Source organism: Notolepis coatsorum (genome assembly GCF_963971535.1).
Source record: "Notolepis coatsorum genome assembly, chromosome: 11".
NCBI lineage: Eukaryota > Metazoa > Chordata > Actinopteri > Aulopiformes > Paralepididae > Notolepis > Notolepis coatsorum.
In genome coordinates, this window is record NC_140175.1 from 2,003 (window position 1) to 25,973 (window position 23,971).

Consider the following 23,971-nt stretch of genomic DNA (forward strand, 5'->3'; position numbering starts at 1 on the left):
CGTCGCTTATCAATGACTTGTTTGCAGTCAACATTGTCGAAACGGATTGTTTTTTAATCGATTCATTTCCATTTTATACCATTTTGAAAAACGCTATTTTTTTTTAACTTTCAGAAAAAAATACGATTCTGCAGGAAATGCGCTTTACTGGAATACACAAAACACGTTGTCCACATATTCCATGCTGTTCTGATGGTGGGCGATGACTGCAATAGTTTCAAGTTTCAAGTTTCTTTAATATTTGTCATACAGAAGTACAGAATACTTTTATACAAAATGCTTCTTACTGTTACGCTCCAGAGACTGTGCAAGACAAGATAAGTATGAAATAAAATAACATAGTAAAATTAGAAGTAAAAAAATTAGGTCACAGTGTTCAGTTTAGACATATGTACAATGTTCGATGCAGAATAGACGTAGTTACCATACAATATACAATACTGTGCAGTGTACTAATATACAATACTATATAGTGCAAGGCAGAAATGGGACGAGGTGCAATTTAGGTACAATTCACAGTAGGTGTACGAGTTGTAGTGCAAATCCTTTATCAATAAATATAAAGTGTAAAGTGTGTTTGTGTGATCTAAAGTGTGGAGAGTGGGTGCTGCAGTGTGTTGTTTGTTTGAGTGAGTGTGTGCGTGTGGGTGTGTGTGCTGTGTGCATTTGATGGTTGTTGCATAGTGTTTATTGTTCGTTTAGCAGCCTGATGGCCTGGGGATAGAAGCTTCTTCTGAGTCTTTCTGTGCTCGCCTTAAGACTCCGGTATCGCTTGCCTGACCGCAGCAGTTCAAAGAGGCAGTTGTTCGGGTGGCTCGAGTCCTTAATAATTCTCTTAGCCTTCCCCTTGCACCGCTTGTTGTAAATGTTCTGGAGGGTGGGAAGCCCCCCTCCAATTGTGCGTTCGGCTGAACGTGTCACTTTTTGTAGTCTGCTACGGTCTTGTGCAGTGCTATTCCCAAACCAGGAGGTGATGTTGCCGGTCAGGATGCTCTCTATTGTACATGAGTAGAAGTTCCTAAGGATCTTCTGACTGACTTGGAACTTCCTTAGGCGCCTGAGGAAGTAGAGGCGTTGTCGTGCCTTCTTCACAACACTGTCAATGTGTGTGGTCCATGTCAAGTCCTCGGATATGTGGGCTCCGACGTACTTGAAACTGTTCACTCTCTCAACCGGTGCCCCGTCGATGCTGAGGGGGCTGTAGTCCTTGACCCCCGACCTCCTGAAGTCCACAATCATCTCTTTTGTTTTGCTGACGTTCAGGGAGAGGCAGTTCTCCTGACACCACTGTGACAGGTTCTCTACCTCTTCCAGGTAGGCCCTTTCGTCGTTGGCAGAGATCAGGCCCACCTGCAGTTGCCGGCTCTTACCACCTGGGGTCTGCCCGTCAGGAAGTCCATGACCCACTGGCAGAGGTCATAGTTCAAGCCCAGGTCCCTGAGCTTGGCTATGAGTTTGGAGGGGACTATGGTATTGAATGCTGAGCTGTAGTCGATGAACAGCATTCTCACATAGTTCCCCTGCCTCTTGTCCAGGTGTGATGCTGCTGTGTGCAGCACATGGGCTATGGCGTCCTCCGTGGACCTGTTGGGGCGATATGCAAATTGCAGAGGGTCCAGGTTGATGGGGAGGGAGGAACAGATGTAGCCCTTCACTAGCTTCTCAAAGCACTTCATGGCTATGGAGGTGAGGGCTACAGGGCGGTAGTCGTTGAGGCAAGCGGGCGTAGATTTTTTGGGTACAGGGATGATGGTGGACTTCTTCAGACAGGTGGGGATGACAGCCTGTTCCAAGGACAGGTTGTAGATGTCAGTGAATACCGGGGCCAGTTGGTCGGCACAGACTTTTAGGACGCGGCCGGGGATGCCGTCCGGTCCTGCTGCCTTCCTGATATTCACTTTTTTAAAGATCCGTCTCACCTCATGCTCTGTTACCCTGAACACTGAGTCTCCATCAGCAGACCCCCCCCCCCCCCCCATTGCCGTGGTTTGTAGGCTCGGATTACATGCCTGACAAGTCAAATGTGGAATCTGGACTATTTTTTCCCCATCCATTTCATTCAGTCCAATCCAATGGGGTGCAATACCATCCAGAGAGACGATAGGGGGCGGTATTTTCCCTCTTCGAGCTCAGACAGATCCCCCCCTGGTAACGTGAGGCTAGATTGATGAAAAATGTATGGAAATCGCTAATAAAAAAAATAACGATTAAAAAGAAACGGCATATCTCGTTTCTGGCACTCAACGGTTGGCATGAAATAACGAATTATCCGTGGCTGGCACTCAAAGTGTTGAGACAGGTGGAAATGGAGTTAATAGCTGTGTGATAATTTGGTTCAGCGGAGATGTACAATTGTGTCATCTGCGTAACTATGGAAACATACATTGTGTTTTCTAATGATGTCTCCGAGTGGCAGCATGTATAGTGAGAATAATAGTGGACCAAGGCAGCTCCCCTGTGGAACTCCGAAGTAGGTGTCATGTTTCTCAGAAGAATGATCTCCAAGCCTGACGTAATATTTTCTCCCTTTGATATATGTTCTGAACCAGTTTAATACATAGTCAGAAAGACCAACTAACTTTTCTAGACAAATTATTAGGATATCATGGTCGATCGTGTCAAACGCTGCACTGTTTCTAATTTATGCAAATGACATGTCGTCAGCTCGAGACTGCAACTTGTTCCTGTTTGCGGACGACTCAGCCCTGTTGGTCTCTGACAAGAACAAGTTACAGGTTGAAAAAGCCCTCAGCTCGGAACTAGGCAAAATCTGCATATGGCTCGCTGATAACAAACTATCATTATCAAACAGAGTCCATTCTCTTCGGATCAAATAACAAACTCACCAAGACCGACGGCTTCTCAGTTACAGTGGGTGACAATATTGTCACAAGGAAAGATGAAATTACCTACCTAGGTTCCATCCTAGAGGCTAATCTTTCCTGTGACAAAATGGCATCCAATATAATAAAAGAAGTCAACCAACGAACTAGATTCTTGTACCGGATCTCCTCTCTGGTAAACAAGAATACCCTTGAAGACTCTGGCAGGAGCACTCATTCAAGGGTACTACGACTATGCGTGCACCTCATGGTACCAAAGCACCTCAAAGGCGCTAAAAACAAAATTACAAACATATCAAAACAAACTGGTCAGACTGGTCAGACTACTGCTTGACCTGACTCCTAGACCCCACCTCACCCTGGTCCCACTGTCCTCTAACCCTGGTCCACTGTCCTCTCTAACCCTGGTCCCACTGTCCTCTAACCTGGTCCCACTGTCCTCTAACCCTGGCCCCTGCCCCCCGCAGCACCAAGGAGGACCAGTTCAGCGTCTCCATCCAGCCGGCCACCGGGGAGCTGCTGCTGCCCGTCACCATGACGGAGAGGGACTTCTGCAGCGAGCAAGGTGACGACCTTTAACCCCTGACCCTAACCACTGCACCTCAAACCTCCATTTAAACTCTAACCACTGCACCTCAAACCTCCATTTAAACTCTAACCACTGCATCTCAAACCTCCATTTAAACCCTAACCACTGCATCTCAAACCTCCATTTAAACTCTAACCACTGCATCTCAAACCTCCATTTAAACTCTAACCACTGCATCTCAAACCTCCATTTAAACTCTAACCACTGCACCTCAAACCTCCATTTAAACTCTAACACTGCACCTCAAACCTCCATTTAAACCCTAACCACTGCACCTCAAACCTCCATTTAAACTCTAACCACTGCACCTCAAACCTCCATTTAAACTCTACCACTGCATCTCAAACCTCCATTTAAACTCTATAACCACTGCACCTCAACCTCCATTTAAACTCTAACCACTGCATCTCAAACCTCCATTTAAACTCTAACCACTGCATCTCAAACCTCCATTTAAACTCTAACCACTGCACCTCAAACCTCCATTTAAACCCTAACCACTGCACCTCAAACCTCCATTTAAACCCTAACCACTGCAACCTCAAACCTCCATTTAACCCTAACCACTGCACCTCAAACCTCCATTTAAACTCTAACCACTGCACCTCAAACCTCCATTTAAACTCTAACCACTGCATCTCAAACCTCCATTTAAACTCTAACCACTGCACCTCAAACTCCATTTAAACTCTAACCACTGCACCTCAACCTCCATTTAAACTCTAACCACTGCATCTCAAACCTCCATTTAAACTCTAACCACTGCATCTCAAACCTCCATTTAAACTCTAACCACTGCACCTCAACCTCCATTTAAACTCTAACCACTGCATCTCAAACCTCCATTTAACTCTAACCACTGCATCTCAAACCTCCATTTAAACTCTAACCACTGCACCTCAACCCTCCATTTAAACTCTAACCACTGCATCTCAACCCTCCATTTAAACTCTAACCACTGCACCTCAAACCTCCATTTAAACTCTAACCACTGCACCTCAACCCTCCATTTAAACTCTAACCACTGCACCTCAAACCTCCATTTAAACTCTAACCACTGCACCTCAAACCTCCATTTAAACTCTAACCACTGCATCTCAAACCTCCATTTAAACTCTAACCACTGCACCTCAAACCTCCATTTAAACTCTAACCACTGCACCTCAAACCTCCATTTAAACTCTAACCACTGCACCTCAAACCTCCATTTAAACTCTAACCACTGCATCTCAAACCTCCATTTAAACTCTAACCACTGCACCTCAAACCTCCATTTAAACTCTAACCACTGCACCTCAAACCTCCATTTAAACTCTAACCACTGCACCTCAAACCTCCATTTAAACTCTAACCACTGCATCTCAAACCTCCATTTAAACTCTAACCACTGCATCTCAAACCTCCATTTAAACCCTAGTTAAAGGTCAGACACACTTAGTGGTTAATTATTTCCATTTATCATTCTTTATATTTATAATTGAAAGATGGCTTATATGGGTCATGAGTGTTTATGTTTATAGTTCAGTAGTTTAAGATGTAGGCCTACTCTGTATAAAATATATAAAGATATATCTCTGTGATTTACATGTTTCTTTTTGATTTAGATAATTCTGAAAAGGTTGTGCTTGTAAGTGGTATTTTGTACTCTTGTGCAGATCTCTGGTTGGAATGTGTCGTCACTTCCTGTGTCGTCACTTCCTGTGTTGTCACTTCCTGTTTGTCTTGTATAAACTGGGGTCACTTACCCTTCATGCTTCATGAAGAAGGTCAAGCCACACCCAAACGTCATGATATGATTTCAGGCTGCCAATAAATCTGGAAACACCTCCAGTGCGTGCCTGGACATTGTTTCCCTACTTTTATGTATTATTTCCCCAAGGGGATCAATAAAGGAATATCTTATCTTATCTTATCTTAGGTAAACTGCTGGGCATGAATGAGACCTCAGCCACCATCACCATGGCGACAGAGAACACCTCCACCCAGCCGGTCGGCCGACAGGTGGTGTCCGTGGCCAACCTGGGGTCAGTTCCTTCTGGTCAGGACCGCGTCTACAGGTGAGAGGTCATGAGGTCAACCTGGGGTCAGTGCCTTCTGGTCAGGACCGCGTCTACAGGTGAGAGGTCATGATGAGGTCAACCTGGGGTCAGTGCCTTCTGGTCAGGACCGCGTCTACAGGTGAGAGGTCATGATGAGGTCAACCTGGGGTTTACACGCAACCACTGTGGTATTTATCAAAGTTTCCCGTAAAATGTACACTATCTCAAGAAAGATAGTTTTAGTTTTCAAGATAGAAGTATTTCTAGCGAGGTGCAAACCATGTTTGAATATAGATCCAAAAGCGTCCAATGAAATTTAAATCGATGTTAACTGGTTTATAATGCAAACGTCTGTAGGTTTCAGGGAGAACAGCAGCTTGATGAGCGTTAATTAATGAGTTCAGAACGTCGTCGGAGGCCGTTTCAACTCTCCAGCTCTCGACACTTTCACCGTTGTGAGGAGCGAGGAGCCCGTGTTGTGAGGAGCGAGGAGCCCGTGTTGGCGTTAGGCATCGATGCAGAGGAGAGTCACATGACACTGTTGTGAGGAGCGAGGAGCCCGTGTTGGCTTTAGGCATCGATGCAGAGAAGAGTCACATGACGCTGTTTTTCCAGAGTTACATTTTAGTCCGACTGCGTTTTACACATTAAATTAAGAAGCAAGCAATTGATAAATGAGGCCCATTCTGTTAGTGTGTGCGTGTGTGTGTGTGTGTGCATGCTGTGTGTCTGTGTGCGCTTGCTTATTTGAATGCATTTGCACGTCCATTGTGTGTGTGGATTCATGTGGAGTTTTTGTTGATTTGAATGTGTCCCTGTGTGTGTCCCTGTGTGTGTGTGTCCCTATGTGTGTGTGTGTGTCCCTATGTGTGTGTGTGTGTCCCTGTGTGTGTGTGTGTGTGTGTGTCCCTGTGTGTGTGTGTGTGTCCCTGTGTGTGTGTGTCCCCCTGTGTGTGTCCCTGTGTGTGTGTGTCCCTGTGTGTGTCCCTGTGTGTGTGTGTGTGTCCCTGTGTGTGTGTGTGTGTGTGTGTCCCTGTGTGTGTGTGTGTGTCCCTGTGTGTGTGTGTCCCCCTGTGTGTGTCCCTGTGTGTGTGTGTCCCTGTGTGTGTCCCTGTGTGTGTGTGTGTGTCCCTGTGTGTGTGTGTGTGTCCCCGTGTGTGTGTGTGTCCCTGTGTGTGTGTGTGTGTGTCCCAGCCTGCCATGCCAGGGGATGCCCTGTGACGCCTGGCTGTGTAATTGGTGGACACAGGGTGTGCTAATGAGCTTCCTCCTCTGTCACGCACACCTGCACACCTGATAGATAATTACCCCTCTCCCCCTCTGCTTCCTGCCCTGTCTCTCTCTCACGTCGCTCCACACACACATCTGTCTCTCCTTCACTTCCTCTTTGTCTTCCGCTCCATCCCTTCTGTGGACGTGCTGCGTCCCTCTCTGTCTGTCTCTCTGTCTGTCTCTCTCTCCTCTCTGTCCTCTCTCTCTCTCTGTCCTCTCTCTCCTCTCTCTCTCTCTCTCCTCTCTGTCCTCTCTCTCCTCTCTCTCTGTCCTCTCTCTCCTCTCCGTCCTCTCTGTCCTCTCTCTCCTCTCTGTCTGTCTCTCTGTCCTCTCTCTCCTCTGTCTGTCTCTCTGTCCTCTCCTCCTCTCTCTCGTCTGTCTGTCTCTCTCTCCTCTCTCTCCTCTCTCTCTTCTCTGTCTGTCCTCTCTCTCCTCTCTCTCCTCAGTCCTCTCTCTCCTCTCTGTCCTCTCTGTCCTATCTCTCCTCTCTCTCCTCTCTCTCTCCTCTCTGTCCTCTCTGTCCTCTCTCTCCTCTCTCTCTCCTCTCTCTCTCCTCTCTCTCTCCTCTCAGTCCTCTGTCCTCTCTCTCCTCTCAGTCCTCTCTATCCTCTCTCTCCTCTCTCTCCTCTCTCTCCTCTCTCTCCTCTCTCTCCTCTCTGTCCTCTCTCTCCTCTCTCTCCTCTCTCTCCTCTCTCCTCTCTCTCCTCTCTCTCTTCTCTCTCTTCTCTCTCCTCTCTCCTCTCTCTCCTCTCTCTCCTCTCTCTCTTCTCTCTCCTCTCTCCTCTCTCTCCTATCTGTCCTCTCTCTCCTCTCTCTCCTCTCTCTCCTCTCTCTCTCTCTCCTCTCAGTCCTCTCTCTCCTCTCTCTCCTCTCTCTCCTCTCTCTCCTCTCTGTCCTCTCTGTCCTCTCTCTCTCCTCTCTCTCCTCTCAGTCCTCTCTCTCCTCTCTCTCTCTTCTCTCTCTTCTCTCCTCTCTCTCCTCTCTCTCTTCTCTCTCCTCTCTCTCCTCTCTCCTCTCTCCTTTCTCCTCTCTCTCCTCTCTCTCCTCTCTCTCCTCTCAGTCCTCTCTGTCCTCTCTCTCCTCTCTCTCTTCTCTCTCCCTCTCCTCTCTCTCCTCTCTCTCCTCTCTCTCCTCTCTCCTCTCTCCTCTCTCTCCTCTCTGTCCTCTCTCTCCTCTCTGTCCTCTCTCTCCTCTCTCCTTTCTCCTCTCTCTCCTCTATTCCTCTCTCTCCTCTCTCTCCTCTCTCTCTTCTCTGTCCTCTCTCTCCTCTCTCTCCTCTCTCTCCTCTCTCTCCTCTCTGTCCTCTCTCTCCTCTCTCTCCTCTCTCTCTCCTCTCTCTCCTCTCTCTCCTCTCTCCTCTCTCCTCTCTCCTCTCTCTCCTCTCTGTCCTCTCTCTCCTCTCTCTCCTCTCTCTCTCCTCTCTCTCCTCTATCTCCTCTCTCCTCTCTCTCCTCTCTCCTCTCTCTCCTCTCTCTCTTCTCTGTCCTCTCCTCGGCGTCAGAAGAGCTGGATGGATGCGGTGAAATAAGGGTCTTCACGCTCACTTCAGGTGGATGCTGTTGATAAAAGAGTTTCTGCACTAAATAGTCAGTGAAATGCATTTGTCAAATAAATAGATTCAATTAGATCCAACTTCAGGCGTCAGGATGATATCAGTGTCAGGATGATATCAGTGTCAGGATGATATCAGTGTCAGGATGATATCAGTGTCAGGATGATATCAGTGTCAGGATTAGGGCTGAACGATTAATATATTTTAAATCGAAATCGCGATTTTTAAATGATACAATTAGCAAATCGCAACAAAAGAAAAGACAATTTTTTTTTAATTTTTAACCAGGAAGTCCCATTGAGACACAAGATCTCCTTTACAAGTTGTTGTTGTAGGATCGGTTTGGGAGAGGGAGGTGAGGGGTTTTAGAGTGTGTGTTGTGAAGTTTAGACTTCAGAGAGGGAGAGTGAAGGTACCGCTATCGACTCCCAGGTAAAAAGAAACATGTTCAGGCTCGGTGTCCCGAACAGACCCACCGCGTAGGCCAGATGCAAGCCGCACTTTACAATAAACCTCTGTGGGGCTGCTGAAAAAAAGAATTATAATCACAAATTGAATTGCAATCGCAATATCTGTCAAAAAAAATCGCAATTTGATTATTTCCCAAAATCGTGCAGCCCTAATACTGATCGTTTTTTCAACAGGTGTTTTCTCTGACGTCGCTGCGTTCTGTCTTCAGGTCGAATGAGAGGGAGACAGGGAGATAGGGAGACAGGGAGACAGAGAGATAGGGAGACAGGGAGACAGAGAGAGAGGGAGACAGAGAGACAGGGAAAGGGGGAGACAGAGAGACAGGGAGACAGGGGGACAGAGAGAGAGGGAGAGAGAGAGACAGGGAGACAGAGAGACAGGGAGAGAGGGGAGACAGAGAGAGAGGGAGACAGGGGGACAGAGAGACAGAGAGACAGAGAGACAGGGAGACAGAGAGACAGGGAGACAGAGAGACAGAGAGACGGGGGAGAGGGAGACAGAGAGAGAGGGAGACAGAGAGACAGGGAGACAGAGAGAGAGGGAGACAGGGAGACAGAGAGACAGGAGAGAGGAGACAGAGAGAGAGGGAGACAGAGAGACAGGGAGACAGAGAGACAGGGAGACAGAGAGACAGGGGGACAGAGAGACAGGGAGACAGAGAGACAGAGAGACAGAGAGACAGGGGGACAGAGAGACAGAGAGACAGGGAGACAGAGAGACAGGGAGACAGAGAGACAGAGAGACAGAGAGACAGGGAGAGAGGGAGACAGAGAGAGAGGGAGACAGGGGGACAGAGAGAGAGGGAGAGAGAGAGACAGGGAGACAGAGAGACAGGGAGAGAGGGAGACAGAGAGAGAGGGAGACAGGGGGACAGAGAGAGAGGGAGAGAGAGAGACAGGGAGACAGAGAGACAGGGAGAGAGGGAGACAGAGAGAGAGGGAGACAGGGGGACAGAGAGAGAGGGAGAGAGAGAGACAGGGAGACCGAGAGAGACAGAGAGGGGGAGACCGAGAGAGAGGGAGACAGAGAGAGAGGGAGACAGGGAGACCGAGAGAGAGAGGGGAGACCGAGAGAGAGGGAGACAGAGAGAGAGAGGGGGAGACCGAGAGAGAGGGAGACAGAGAGAGAGGGAGACAGGGAGACCGAGAGAGACAGGGAGACAGAGAGAGAGAGAGAGGGGGAGACCGAGAGAGAGGGAGACAGGGAGAGAGGGAGACAGGGAGACAGAGAGACAGGGAGAGAGGGAGACAGAGAGAGAGGGAGACAGGGGGACAGAGAGAGAGGGAGAGAGAGAGACAGGGAGACCGAGAGAGAGAGAGGGGGAGACCGAGAGAGAGGGAGACAGAGAGAGAGGGAGACAGGGAGACCGAGAGAGACAGGGAGACAGAGAGAGAGAGGGGGAGACCGAGAGAGAGGGAGACAGAGAGAGAGAGGGGGAGACCGAGAGAGAGGGAGACAGAGAGAGAGGGAGACAGGGAGACCGAGAGAGACAGGGAGACAGAGAGAGAGAGGGGGAGACCGAGAGAGAGGGAGACTGGGAGAGAGGGAGACAGGGAGAGAGGGAGACAGGGAAAGGGAAACACTAGAGCAAGGACACAGAGCTGAAAGACTGAGTGGAAATCAATGCTCGCCTGTGAGAGTCCTGGCTCCAATAAGCCCATACTTCATTATAATAACCAATAGGACAAATGACTCCACGCTATCAATCTCTCTCCTGCCTCTGACGGCTGAGGAGGAAGCCAGCACTGTCCTCTGGTCCCATAATGATGACACTGTCCTCTGGTCCCATAATGATGACACTGTCCTCTGGTCCCATAATGATGACACTGTCCTCTGGTCCCATAATGATGACACTGTCCTCTGGTCCCATAATGATGACACTGTCCTCTGGTCCCATAATGATGACACTGTCCTCTGGTCCCATAATGATGACACTGTCCTCTGGTCCCATAATGATGACACTGTCCTCTGGTCCCATAATGATGACACTGTCCTCTGGTCCCATAATGATGACACTGTCCTCTGGTCCCATAATGATGACACTGTCCTCTGGTCCCGTAATGATGACACTGTCCTCTGGTCCCATAATGATGACACTGTCCTCTGGTCCCATAATGATGACACTGTCCTCTGGTCCCATAATGATGACACTGTCCTCTGGTCCCATAATGATGACACTGTCCTCTGGTCCCATAATGATGACACTGTCCTCTGGTCCCATAATGATGACACTGTCCTCTGGTCCCATAATGATGACACTGTCCTCTGGTCCCGTAATGATGACACTGTCCTCTGGTCCCATAATGATGACACTGTCCTCTGGTCCCATAATGATGACACTGTCCTCTGGTCCCATAATGATGACACTGTCCTCTGGTCCATAATGATGACACTGTCCTCTGGTCCCATAATGATGACACTGTCCTCTGGTCCCGTAATGATGACACTGTCCTCTGGTCCCGTAATGATGACACTGTCCTCTGGTCCCATAATGATGACACTGTCCTCTGGTCCCATAATGATGACACTGTCCTCTGGTCCCGTAATGATGACACTGTCCTCTGGTCCCGTAATGATGACACTGTCCTCTGGTCCCGTAATGATGACACTGTCCTCTGGTCCCATAATGATGACACTGTCCTCTGGTCCCATAATGATGACACTGTCCTCTGGTCCCATAATGATGACACTGTCCTCTGCTGGTCCCGTAATGATGACACTGTCCTCTGGTCCCATAATGATGACACTGTCCTCTGGTCCCATAATGATGACACTGTCCTCTGGTCCCATAATGATGACACTGTCCTCTGGTCCCATAATGATGACACTGTCCTCTGGTCCCATAATGATGACACTGTCCTCTGGTCAGCTCCTTCCTCTTCCTCTCTCCCTTCCTCTTCCTCTCTCCCTTCACCGCAGGGAGCAGCTCCTTCCTCTTCCTCTCTCCCTTCATCTTCCTCTTCCTCTCTCCCTTCTTCCTCTTCCTCTCTCCCTTCTTCCTCTTCCTCTCTCCTTCACCTTCCTCTTCCTCTCTCCCTTCTTCCTCTTCCTCTCTCCCTTCTTCCTCTTCCTCTCTCCCTTCATCTTCCTCTTCCTCTCTCCCTTCTTCCTCTTCCTCTCTCCCTTCACCTTCCTCTTCCTCTCTCCCTTCACCGCAGGGAGCAGCTCCTCCTCTTCCTCTCTCCCTTCTTCCTCTTCCTCTCTCCCTTCTTCCTCTTCCTCTCTCCCTTCACCTTCCTCTTCCTCTCTCCCTTCACCGCAGGGAGCAGCTCCTCCTCTTCCTCTCTCCCTTCCTCTTCCTCTCTCCCTTCCTCTTCCTCTCTCCCTTCCTCTTCCTCTTCCTCTCTCCCTTCACAGCTCCTTCCTCTTCCTCTCTCCCTTCACCTTCCTCTTCCTCTCTCCCTTCACAGCTCCTTCCTCTTCCTCTCTCCCTTCCTCTTCCTCTCCCTTCCTCTTCCTCTCTCCCTTCACAGCTCCTTCCTCTTCCTCTCTCCCTTCACCTTCCTCTTCCTCTCTCCCTTCACAGCTCCTTCCTCTTCCTCTCTCCCTTCACCTTCCTCTTCCTCTCTCCCTTCACAGCTCCTTCCTCTTCCTCTCTCCCTTCACCTTCCTCTTCCTCTCTCCTTCACAGCTCCTTCCTCTTCCTCTCTCCCTTCCTCTTCCTCTCTCCCTTCACCTTCCTCTTCCTCTCTCCCTTCACAGCTCCTTCCTCTTCCTCTCTCCCTTCCTCTTCCTCTCTCCCTTCCTCTTCCTCTCTCCCTTCACAGCTCCTTCCTCTTCCTCTCTCCCTTCCTCTTCCTCTTCCTCTCTCCCTTCACAGCTCCTTCCTCTTCCTCTCTCCCTTCACAGCTCCTTCCTCTTCCTCTCTCCCTTCCTCTTCCTCTCTCCCTTCACCGCAGGGAGCAGCTCCTTCCTCTTCCTCTCTCCCTTCTTCGTCTTCCTCTCTCCCTTCCTCTTCCTCTCTCCCTTCACCGCAGGGAGCAGCTCCTTCCTCTTCCTCTCTCCCTTCACCGCAGGGAGCAGCTCCTTCCTCTTCCTCTCTCCCTTCACCTTCCTCTTCCTCTCTCCCGTCACCGCAGGGAGCAGCCCTCATGTCAGACACCATCAGCTCCAGGATTTCATTGGCTACAAAAAACAGTCCATCATTTCCACCGTTAGAGGCGACCGGTCCGTTCAGGAAGGTGGTCGTGGTCACTTGTCCCAAACCGACGCTCGTTGGTCGTTCGGCCTCGTAACTCGAGACTGGAATCACGCAGCCGGTCGAGTGAGGCGAGGACGGAAAGGCGGCAAATTCAACTTTCCAACAATGTGTCGGTTGATCGGCAAAAACTCAGCACGGAGCCGGCAGGCGAGGGCAAAGTGCCGCGACGTGCGCCGAACATTAACCCTTTCACTGCCACACGACAGAAGGTTAACCCTTTCACTGTGACAATACAGAAGGTTAGCCCTTTACTATCACACAACCGACGGCGATGCTCCATCATTAGCATCATTAGCTCCGCGGATGCTAATGATGGAGCATCGCCGTCGGTTGTGTGATAGTAAAGGGTTAACCTTCTGTCATGTGGCAGTGAAAGGGTTAACAGTTTAAGATACTGTTTACTTTTACTCTTAGTATATATTCAGATTCAAATGATTTATTGCCTATTTATGTTAACATAATATAACCGATACAGAGCCTCATCTGCACCTTTGTTTACACTGTTTATTTCTTTCATATTTTTATATTCAGATCTAATTGTAGTGCCTATATTTATATCTTTCACCTATTACCCTGCCACATACCTGTACCTCCCCTCCCCCCTCCCCCACAAGGGGATCAATAAAGGAATATCTTATCTTATCTTAGACTCCCTCCGCTGTTGAAGCCACCACTTTTATTCCAGATTTAAAGAATTCTTTCCAAATTTAAAAAGAAATGGGGAGAAAGATAAATGTTCCCAATAATCGTCCGGCCTCTGGTCCAACTGTACGAAACAGAAACAAACCTCCTGTTCATTCTCTGCCTCGTCGTACATTCAGAGATGGTGTTGCAGTGTATTGATGCTGCACACGCACACACGCACACACACACGCACACACGCACACACACACATGCACACGCACACACACACACGCATGCACACATGCACACATGCACACGCACACACACACTCTCTCTCTCGCAGGGATCGATCTGATCGGATACACCCACTGAGAGCTGATCGTGGAGGTCGGTCGGCATTAAGTGTGATGTGTGAGGTGACCTCCACCTGGACCCTCTTCCTCCTCCCCGTCTCCCCAGGGACGGAGCTCTCTGATCGGGGCAAATAGCACACAAAAGAGTCCCTCCCTGGAGGGGTCAGAGTTTGGGGCTCGATGTGGAAATAATGGACTCTGGTCTCGTCAGCAGAACTGGACGGCCCACTTCTCTGCACGTATCACGGAGAACCAGCCTTCTGCTGGACCGGATGATGATAATAATAATAATAATAATAATAATAATAAACTTTATTTCTATAGCACCTTTCATACAAGAATTACTGCATTAAGTGCTTCACAGCGGTAAAATAAAGTAAAGTAAATAGACTAATAGATGAAATGGGCATGAAATAGACAGAAATAAAAAAGAGAATAAGAAAAGGGGTTAAAACAACCCAGGTTATAACAATATAAATATTGACGCACAGTTTAAAACCTCCCTGTTTTAATGGTCATAAAACACTTTAGTTTGAAGTGACTTGATTTCTTTGTCCGTTTTGATTGATTACCCCGTCGTTCATTGAGTTCCATTGTGTTTATTATATTGTATTGGACTGTCTATACAGCCTGCCTGCAGTGCTCTTCTCCACCAGCAGGGTGCAGCACTGCTTTTCCCAAACTGTGGCTTTGGAAGGGTGTGTGTGTGTGTGTGTGTGTGTGTTTGTATGTGTGTGTGTTTGTATGTGTGTGTGTGTGTGTGTGTGTGTGTTTGTAGGGGGGGGGGGGGGTGGGGGGTTCCTCTGAAACACAGAAATTGATTGCTGGAAAGAAGGATGGCAATAAATCAAACAGGAAGGCAAATGTAGAAAAAGCTGTTCTTGTTTATGTCTAAACAGGCGGAATAGAATAAATCTGCTCTATTTTTCAGTTGGTTTGAAAGCAAATTTGATTGAATTTTGTATGCATTGCCAATCCCTCTGGTTAGAGGCTAATTTTAGAAAAACCCAACCAGCGTGATTTACAAGCTGTGTTTTCTGTTTGCTTTGCTCTTTAATATGATTTGATTATATCTCCCTCTAAACACCAGCGCGCCCCGCTTCCCCTCTTTTGTTGAAGTCGTAACACAATCATCTTATTTGCAATGGAACTGGCTATTTATCCGTCATTAAATGCTTAACCTGAACCATTAAACGTCTGCTCTCCGTTTTACATGAGATTACTGAAAATACATTATCAATCGGTGCAAAACATGCTGAGTGTTGACTGTAGCGATGGAGCCTGTTAGCGGTTAGCTGCTGTGCGGCGTTTAGCCAGACCTGTGGTGTTAGTTCAGCTGGTTAGAGGCGTCCTCTCTGTTACCTGTGCTGTTAGTTCAGCTGGTTAGAGGCGTCCTCTCTGTTACCTGTGCTGTTAGTTCAGCTGGTTAGAGGCGTCCTCTCTGTTACCTGTGCTGTTAGTTCAGCTGGTTAGAGGCGTCCTCTCTGTTACCTGTGCTGTTAGTTCAGCTGGTTAGAGGCGTCCTCTCTGTTACCTGTGCTGTTAGTTCAGCTGGTTAGAGGCGTCCTCTCTGTTACCTGGTGTTAGTTCATCTGGTTAGAGGCCTTGATGTTGTCCTCAAGTTCAAGTTTCTTTATTAGTTGTCATATAGAAATACAGAATACTTTGCATGAAATGTTTCTTTCTGTTTTGCTCCTGAGAGTGTGCTAGATAATAACAAGATAGTATAAAATAAGTATAATAAGTATAAAATAGAAAGTCAAGTACGTAAACAAGTGTAAACAAAACAAAAATGTTCGATATACAGTCTATACAATGTATACACAATGCAGAGTAGAGAAGGTAACTGAGTTACAACAATACACAATAGCTTAGCTTGTGGTGCCACCTTGTGGTGGTGAGGTGCAATGAGGTATGAGAGATGTGAAAATCTCTTATCAATAAATATAAAGTGTGTTAAGTGTCTAAGGTGAGTAAAGTGGGTGCTGCAGTGTGTTGTTTATTTAAAGTGAGTGTGTACGTGTGGATGTGTGTGCTGTGTGCATTTGATGGTTGTTACATAGTGTTATTGTTCATTGAGCATCCTGATGGCCTGGGAATAGAAGCTCCTTCTGAGTCTCTCTGTGCTGGCAATCAATCAATCAATCAAATGTATTTGTATAGCACGTTTAAACATGACGCTTGTCAACCAAAGTGCTTCACATGGCTAAGCTAAGTACAAAGAAAAGTATAAAATAAACAGAAAAATAAAATCAACGGATAGACAAAGGAAAAACAGAACAACACGTCAACAAGTACGGCAAGAGTCAAAGTGAGTCAGGGAAGGCCAGGTGATATAGGTGGGTTTTGAGTTTTGATTTAAAAGACTCGATGGAGGGGGCAGATTTGATGGACATGGGGATGCTGTTCCAGAGGTCAGGAGCTGCGACCGCAAAAGCACGTCCCCCCTAGACTTGAAGTTGGACCTACGAGTGGTTAGGAGACCCTTATCAGCCGATCTGAGGGCCCTGGCGTTGGTATAGGAGGTGAGGAGGTCTGCTAGGTAAACAGGGGCTTTACCATTTAGGGCTTTGTACACCATTAAGAGGACCTTGAAGTCTATTCTAAAGCGCACCGGGAGCCAGTGGAGGGAGGCAAGTACAGGGGTGATGTGAGCTCTCTTCTGGGTACCTGTGAGCAGTCTAGCGGCAGCGTTTTGGGGGAGTTGTAGACGGGCTATGGTGGATTTATTTAGCCCCAGGTACAGGGAGTTACAGTAGTCTAAGCGTGAAGATATGAAGGCGTGAATTATTCTTTCCAGGTCTGAGGGGGAGAGAATGGCCTTGATCTTGGCTATGGACCGGAGCTGGAAAAAGCATCCCTTCACCACCGAGTTTACCTGCCTATTGAAGGAAAACTCTGGGTCAAAGAGCACGCCCAGGTTTTTAACAAAGGGCTTGAATAGGGGAGACAGGTTACCCAAGCTGCTGGCAATGACATTGGCAATGAGACTCCGGTATCGCTTGCCTGACCGCAGCAGTTCAAAGAGACCGTTGTTTGGGTGACTGGAGTCTTTACTGATTCTCTTAGCCTTGCCCCTGCAAAGCTTGTTGTAAATGTCCTGGAGAGTGGGAAGCCCACCTCCAATTGTGCGTTCGGCTGAACGTGTCACTCTTTGTAGTCTGCTGCGGTCTTGTGCAGTGCTATTCCCAAACCAGGAGGTGATGTTATCAGTCAGGATGCTCTCTATTGTACATGAGTAGAAGTTCTTGAAGATCTTCTGACTCACTTTGAACTTCCTTAGGCGCCTGAGGAAGTAGAGGCGTTGCCGTGCCTTCTTGATAACACTGTCAATGTGTGTGGTCCATGTCATGTGGACATCCGAGTTAAAACTGTTCACTCTCTCGACCGGTGCCCCGTCGATGCTGAGGGGGCTGTAGTCCCTGACCCCCGACCTCCTAAAGTCCACAATCATCTCTTTCGTTTTGCTGACGTTCAGGGAGAGGCTGTTCTCTTGACACCATCCCGCTAGAACCTTTACCTCTTCCAGGTAGGCCCTCTCATCGTTTGCCGAGATCAGGCCCACCACCACTGTGTAGAGGCTCGTGTAGAGGGGGGGGGGGGGGGGGGGGCTCATGTAGAGGGGTGTGTTGGCTGGCCGGGGAGCAGGGAGCAGATGGAGAATCACAGATAATTGCACGGCCCTGATGTTCAGCCGAGGCCCGGCTCCTGATCGATGCCGCTCTGCCCGCTCCGGCTCCACGGCTCACGCTTTGCTTTTCTCTCCATACGCTGCAATTAATCCAGCGCTGAGCCCGGTGTGTGCAGAGTGCAGGGGAATACCAATGACCCGGTTAGGACCCACTGTCACCCTGTGGACCAGGCTTTATATATATCTCTGTGTGTGTGTGTGTGTCTGTGTCTGTGTGTGTGTGTGTGTGTGTGTGTGTGTGAGTGTGTCTGTCTGTGTGAGTGTGGTTCACCTCAATAGAACCCTGCATTAAAGGATGTAGACCAGTAGACACACATACACACACACAGACACAGACACACACAAAGACACACACACACAGACACAGACACAGACACACACAAAGACACACATACACACAGACACAGACACACATGCAGACACACAGACAGACACACACAGACACACACACAGACACACACAAACAGACACACACACACAGACACACACGCAAACAGACGCACGCAGACAGACAGACACACACAGACACACACACAGACACACATACACACAGACACACACGCAGACACACAGACAGACACACACACAGACACACACACAGACACACACACACACGCAAACAGACGCACACACGCAGACAGACACACAGACACACACGCAAACAGACGCACACACACAGACAGACACACACACACAGTCACACACACACACAAACAGACACACACAGACAGACACACACCTCAGGCCCCCAGGCTGTGGACGCACCCCCCCCCCCCCCCCTCCCCAGACGCTCTGCAGGCCTCAGGCTCTGTGTTACTGCTGAGTAAATGATAGTTACATCCTAAATCCATTAGCAAAGGTACAGGGAGAGAGAGACCTCAGGGAGGGGGGGGGGAGAGAGAGAGAGAGAGGGGGGAGAGAAAGGGGGGGAGAGAGAGACCTCAGGGAGGGGGGAGAGAAACACCTCAGGGAGGGAGGGAGAGGGGCGAGAGAGAGGGGGGAGAGAGACCGCAGGGAGGGAGAGGGGGGAGAGAGAGACCTCAGGGAGGGGGGAGAGAGAGAGGGGAGAGAGAGACCTCAGGGAGGGGGGGGAGAGAAACACCTCAGGGAGGGAGGGAAGAGAGAGGGGGGAGAGAGAGACCTCAGGGAGGGGTTTGCACATTGTTGTATTTCTCCCAGTAGGTCTGGGAGTTTAGAGTTATTGTCCATGTTTTCAAAGTCAAGGATCTTCTTAGTTTTGGGTCAGTCACAGTGCTCAGGTATTCTGCCACGGTGTACTCTCTGTTTGGGGCCAAATAGCATTTCAATTTGCTCTGGTTTTGAGTTGATTCTTTCCAATGTGTCAGATAGTTTTCTTTTTGTTTTCTTATACATTTATATTTCTGTCTCTCTCTCTCTCCTCCTCTCCTCTGTCTCTCTCGCTCCCTCCTCTCTCTCTCTCTCTCTCTCTCCCTCCCTCTCCTCCTCTCCTCTCTCTCTCTTCTGTCTCTCTCTCTCCCCCCCTTCTGTCTCTCTCTCTGTATCTATCTCTCTCTCTCTCTCTCTCTCTCTCTCTCTCTCTCTCTCTCTCTCTCTCTCTCTCTCTCTCTCTCTCTCTCTCTCCTCTCTCTCTCTAACTCTAACTCTTCTGTTGATGGTAATTTAGCAACTCCCCAGAGACACAGAGACAGCCTGCTCTGTGTGTGTGTGTGTGTGTGTGTGTGTGTGTGGTGTGTGTGAGTGAGTGTGTGTGTGCTAATTGGTGAACGTGCCGGTGCCCACTGTCGTGGAGTGTAGCGGCTCTCTGTGCCCCCCCCCCCCCCCCCGGTCCGTGGGGGCTCCTCACAGGCTTTAGTCAGGCCTAAGTGGGGCCCTTTGTGGGCTGTTTGTCAGGCCTAAGCAGGGGGCCGCGGGGGCCTTTGTTCCAGCCGTGTCGTGCTAAATGGAGGCAGATGGCCGGGACTCTGAGCCACGTGAGGCCCCCCCCCCCCCCCCCTGAGGGCCCCTGGCCCCGCCGCGCTGAAGGAGGGTCAACCTGGGTCACGGCCCCTGCCCGGCTCCTGTTAGCGCCCTCAATGGGGCCCATGTGGCACCCGGGCTGGTCTCCAAGGAGACGCTGACACCAGAATTCTCCCAGTGGCACAGAGGGAGCGGGTGGGACCCCCCCCCCCCCCCAACCACACACACACACACTCCATGAAGACCGGCTAAACTGTGTTTGATTGGCAGGAGGGGCGTGTCCCGCCCTAATGGCCCTTTAGTCAGCAGGATAATAGACTGTCTGTCTGCCTCCACTGTCACCTCGACGCCCCTCAGTCTCACACTCAGCCATGTTGGGTAATTGCAGGGTTTGTGTTGTTTGAGGATTCTCTTAATTGAGGATTTATTAGAGGAGGGGGGGGTCTGTGATGGTGTGTGTTTTAGTGCACGGGGAGGGGGGGGGGGGGGTGCACAGGCCTTTGGCTGAACTCGACTTGATTTTTCCTCTAATCCACCAGTAGCTTTAGTTATTATTATGAGTCAGACGTCCGGTTGGTTAATATTACGACAGTAGTGTGGTGACGTCATCACCTGGACACTGATTCACTCGAAAGCGTTTGCTTCAGGCTGTCTTTCCTTTTTTGTCGATACACACACCCACTAGGCTATGCGAGGCGAGCCCCACTCATTTAATATATAGTGCAAATTAAGTGTTCAAATGAAGGCATCCAATAATAGATTAACCATTGTCTTACCTTAATGCAGCAAAATGCGACGTTTCGTCTTGACATCAATGATCTTTTCTGCTTTAGCTTTGTCTGTGAGATCACTTTCAACGTGAAGCAGACTGGCGCATTGTTGTTCTTAGTCAGTTCCGGATGTGATGTGCCTCATTGCTGAGAAACACCGTTCACAACTTGAATCACAAGTTGCAGTGCTGACAGCAATGAAGGGAACGTTTTTCGTAATTTAGATCTCATCATGCTTTGAAAATGTACATACAGTAGCTCTAAAGTTTCCACGATTTGATGAACTCGGACTCATCATGTCCTCTTAGAGCAAGCCCTTGTATGCCAAGATAAAACAACATACAGCCTCAGGTGATCCGTAGTTATGCCCAGGGCCAGCCCGGTGCAGCTTCTAAATTACTTTGTTTATGCCTTGGAGAAATACCGTATATCCATTTTGCTTTTTGAAATTTGACTCAAAATAGCCGCTGGTGTTCGCTACAAAGGAGCGGCGGGCGGAGATTCGGAACGCAGATGTTTGCTTTACTCTGCCTGCGGGATCAGGATGATCATGTGAATGATGTGATTGGCTACATTATTTAACCTGAGCCTACGCGTGATTGGTTACTGCCTGTACCTGGAATGTTAAACGCTGCCACCTACCCGACTGACACCTTGGCCAGCGGGCTGCAGCGCAAGACACACAATAGCCAGCAGCCTGCGCACATATATTATATATACATTTCAAAATTCCCAGCATAATATTTTGGGTAGGCATTGCCTAGCCTGGCCTTATATACCCGCCGTGAGCTTGATGCAATCCTACCTGGAGGGGAGAGAACAGATGGTGGAGGTAAACGGTACCCTATCCCCCCCCCCCCCCCCCCTCCCAGTGAGCTGTGGTGTTCCACAAGGAAGCATACTAGGTCCGCTACTGTTCCTAATTTATGCAAATGACATGTCGTCAGCTTGTGACTGCAACTTGTTCCTGTTTGCGGACGACTCAGCCCTGCTGGTCTCTGACAAGAACAAGTTGCAGGTTGAAAAAACCCTCAGCTCGGAACTCGGCAAAATCTGCATATGGCTCGCTGATAACAAACTATCATTACACATGGGCAAAACAGAGTCCATTCTCTTCGGTTCAAATAACAAACTCAGCAAGGCCGACGGCTTCTCGGTTACAGTGGGTGACAATATTGTCACAAGGAAAGATGAAATTACCTACCTGGGTTCCATCCTAGAGGCAAATCTTTCCTGTGACAAAATGGCATCCAATGTAATAAAAAAAGTCAACAAACGAACTCGATTCTTGTACCGGATCTCCTCTCTGGTAAACAAGAATACCCTGAAGACTCTGGCAGAAGCACTCATTCAAGGGTACTACGACTATGCTTGCACCTCATGGTACCAAAGCACCTCAAAGGCGCTAAAAACAAGATTACAAACATCACAAAACAAACTGGTCAGACTTCTACTTGACCTGACTCCTAGAACCCACCTCACCCTGCCCACTTTGACAACCTATCACCTAAATCATGTTCAACCCAGATTCGGTTCAAACAAGGGACTAAACACATTTTCGCAATTATGCCACAACAATGTGGAACGTCCTACCCACAGCTGTAAAAAAATTTGAATCCCTACCCACCTTCAAAACTGGCCACCGTAAATGTCCAAACCCCCCCACCCCCTCCTAATAGACAGTCTCCTCCCCACCGCATGTATATATTCTCTCCCCGCCGTATATGTATATTTCTCTCCCCACCGTATGTATATTTCTCTTCCACCCCCCCACCCCCTCCTAATGTACAGTCTCCTCCCCATCATATGTATATATTCTCTGTTAGGATCTATGGGTAACAGTACTGTATATTTGCATATCGTATATGTCACAAATGTAACAGTACTATATACCTGTATGTCATGTATGTCCCTATGTCATAAATGTCATGATGTGGGTGGCGCAGTGGGCAAGGCGCTCGCCACTAACGCAGTAACGATGTTCTCTCTCTCTCTCCTCCAGATGATGGTTGTCTCTCTCTCTCTCTCTCCTCCAGATGGTTGATGTCTCTCTCTCTCTCTCTCTCTCCTCAGGTTTGCAGGCAGGACGGTCAGCAGTGGAGCTCTGGTCCTCGTCTCTCTGGAGCTGAAGGAACCGTCCACCGCGCTGCTCACCATCAACTCAGACAAGACTGTCATGGCCTCCATGTTGCTGAGAGACCTCAAACAAGCCCTGGCCCAAGCTTAGAGCCCCCCCCCATAGAGCCCCCCCCCCATTTGATGCTTTGCTGCCATTGGCTCCTGCTCAGACTTCTTCTAGTGCCAAGATACCTCCTGTCTGTCTGTCTGTCCCCCGCAGCCATGTAGAGACACATCTACACAGAGACACATCTACAAAGAGACACATCTACACACAGAGACACATCTACACACAGAGACACATCTACACACAGAGACATCTACACACAGAGACATCTACACAGAGACACATCTACACAGAGACACATCTACACACAGAGACACATCTACACACAGAGACACATCTACACAGAGACACATCTACACACAGAGACACATCTACACACAGAGACACAGAGACACACAGAGACACAGAGACACACAGAGACACATCTACACACAGAGACACATCTACACAGAGACACATCTACACAGAGAGACACATCTACACAGAGACACATCTACACACAGAGAGACACATCTACACACAGAGACACATCTACACAGAGAGACACATCTACACAGAGACACATCTCTCTCTTTCATAAGCTTGCTCCCGAAGTTGGCACCCTGGTCTGAGTGTATTCTTTGGGGAAAGCCATAAATACAAAAGAAGTCATCCTAGAGACACATCTACACAGAGACACATCTACACACAGAGACACATCTACACACAGAGACACATCTACACAGAGACACATCTACACAGAGACACATCTACACACAGAGACACATCTACACACAGAGACACATCTACACACAGAGACACATCTACACACAGAGAGACACATCTACACACAGAGACACATCTACACACAGAGACACATCTACACACAGAGAGACACATCTACACACAGAGACACATCTACACAGAGACACATCTACACACAGAGACACATCTACACACAGAGAGACACATCTACACACAGAGACACATCTACACACAGAGACACATCTACACAGAGAGACACATCTACACAGAGACACATCTACACACAGAGACACATCTACACACAGAGACACATCTACACACAGAGACACATCTACACACAGAGACACATCTACACAGAGAGACACATCTACACAGAGACACATCTACACACAGAGACACATCTACACAGAGACACATCTACACAGAGACACATCTACACACAGAGACACATCTACACACAGAGACACATCTACACAGAGACAGAGACACATCTACACAGAGACACATCTACACAGAGACACATCTACACACAGAGACACATCTACACACAGAGAGACACATCTACACACAGAGAGACACATCTACACACAGAGAGACACATCTACACACAGAGAGACATCTACACAGAGACACATCTACACAGAGACACATCTACACACAGAGAGAGACGCAGCTTCCCTGTCGCTTTTGTCTTTTTCA

General features: G+C 48.7%; 1 protein-coding gene across 1 annotated transcript; it reads left to right on the plus strand.

Annotated features, from left to right (window-relative positions):
- Positions 1 to 3,310: 3,310 nt before the first annotated feature.
- LOC311236450 (AP-3 complex subunit beta-1-like) lies at positions 3,311 to 23,227 on the plus strand (the record flags this gene model as incomplete). The annotated part of the gene is made up of 3 exons (XM_084324131.1): positions 3,311 to 3,408; positions 5,351 to 5,489; positions 22,417 to 23,227. Coding segments are annotated over 3 exons (391 nt in total), but the record flags the coding sequence as incomplete, so codon positions are not given.
- Positions 23,228 to 23,971: the final 744 nt, after the last annotated feature.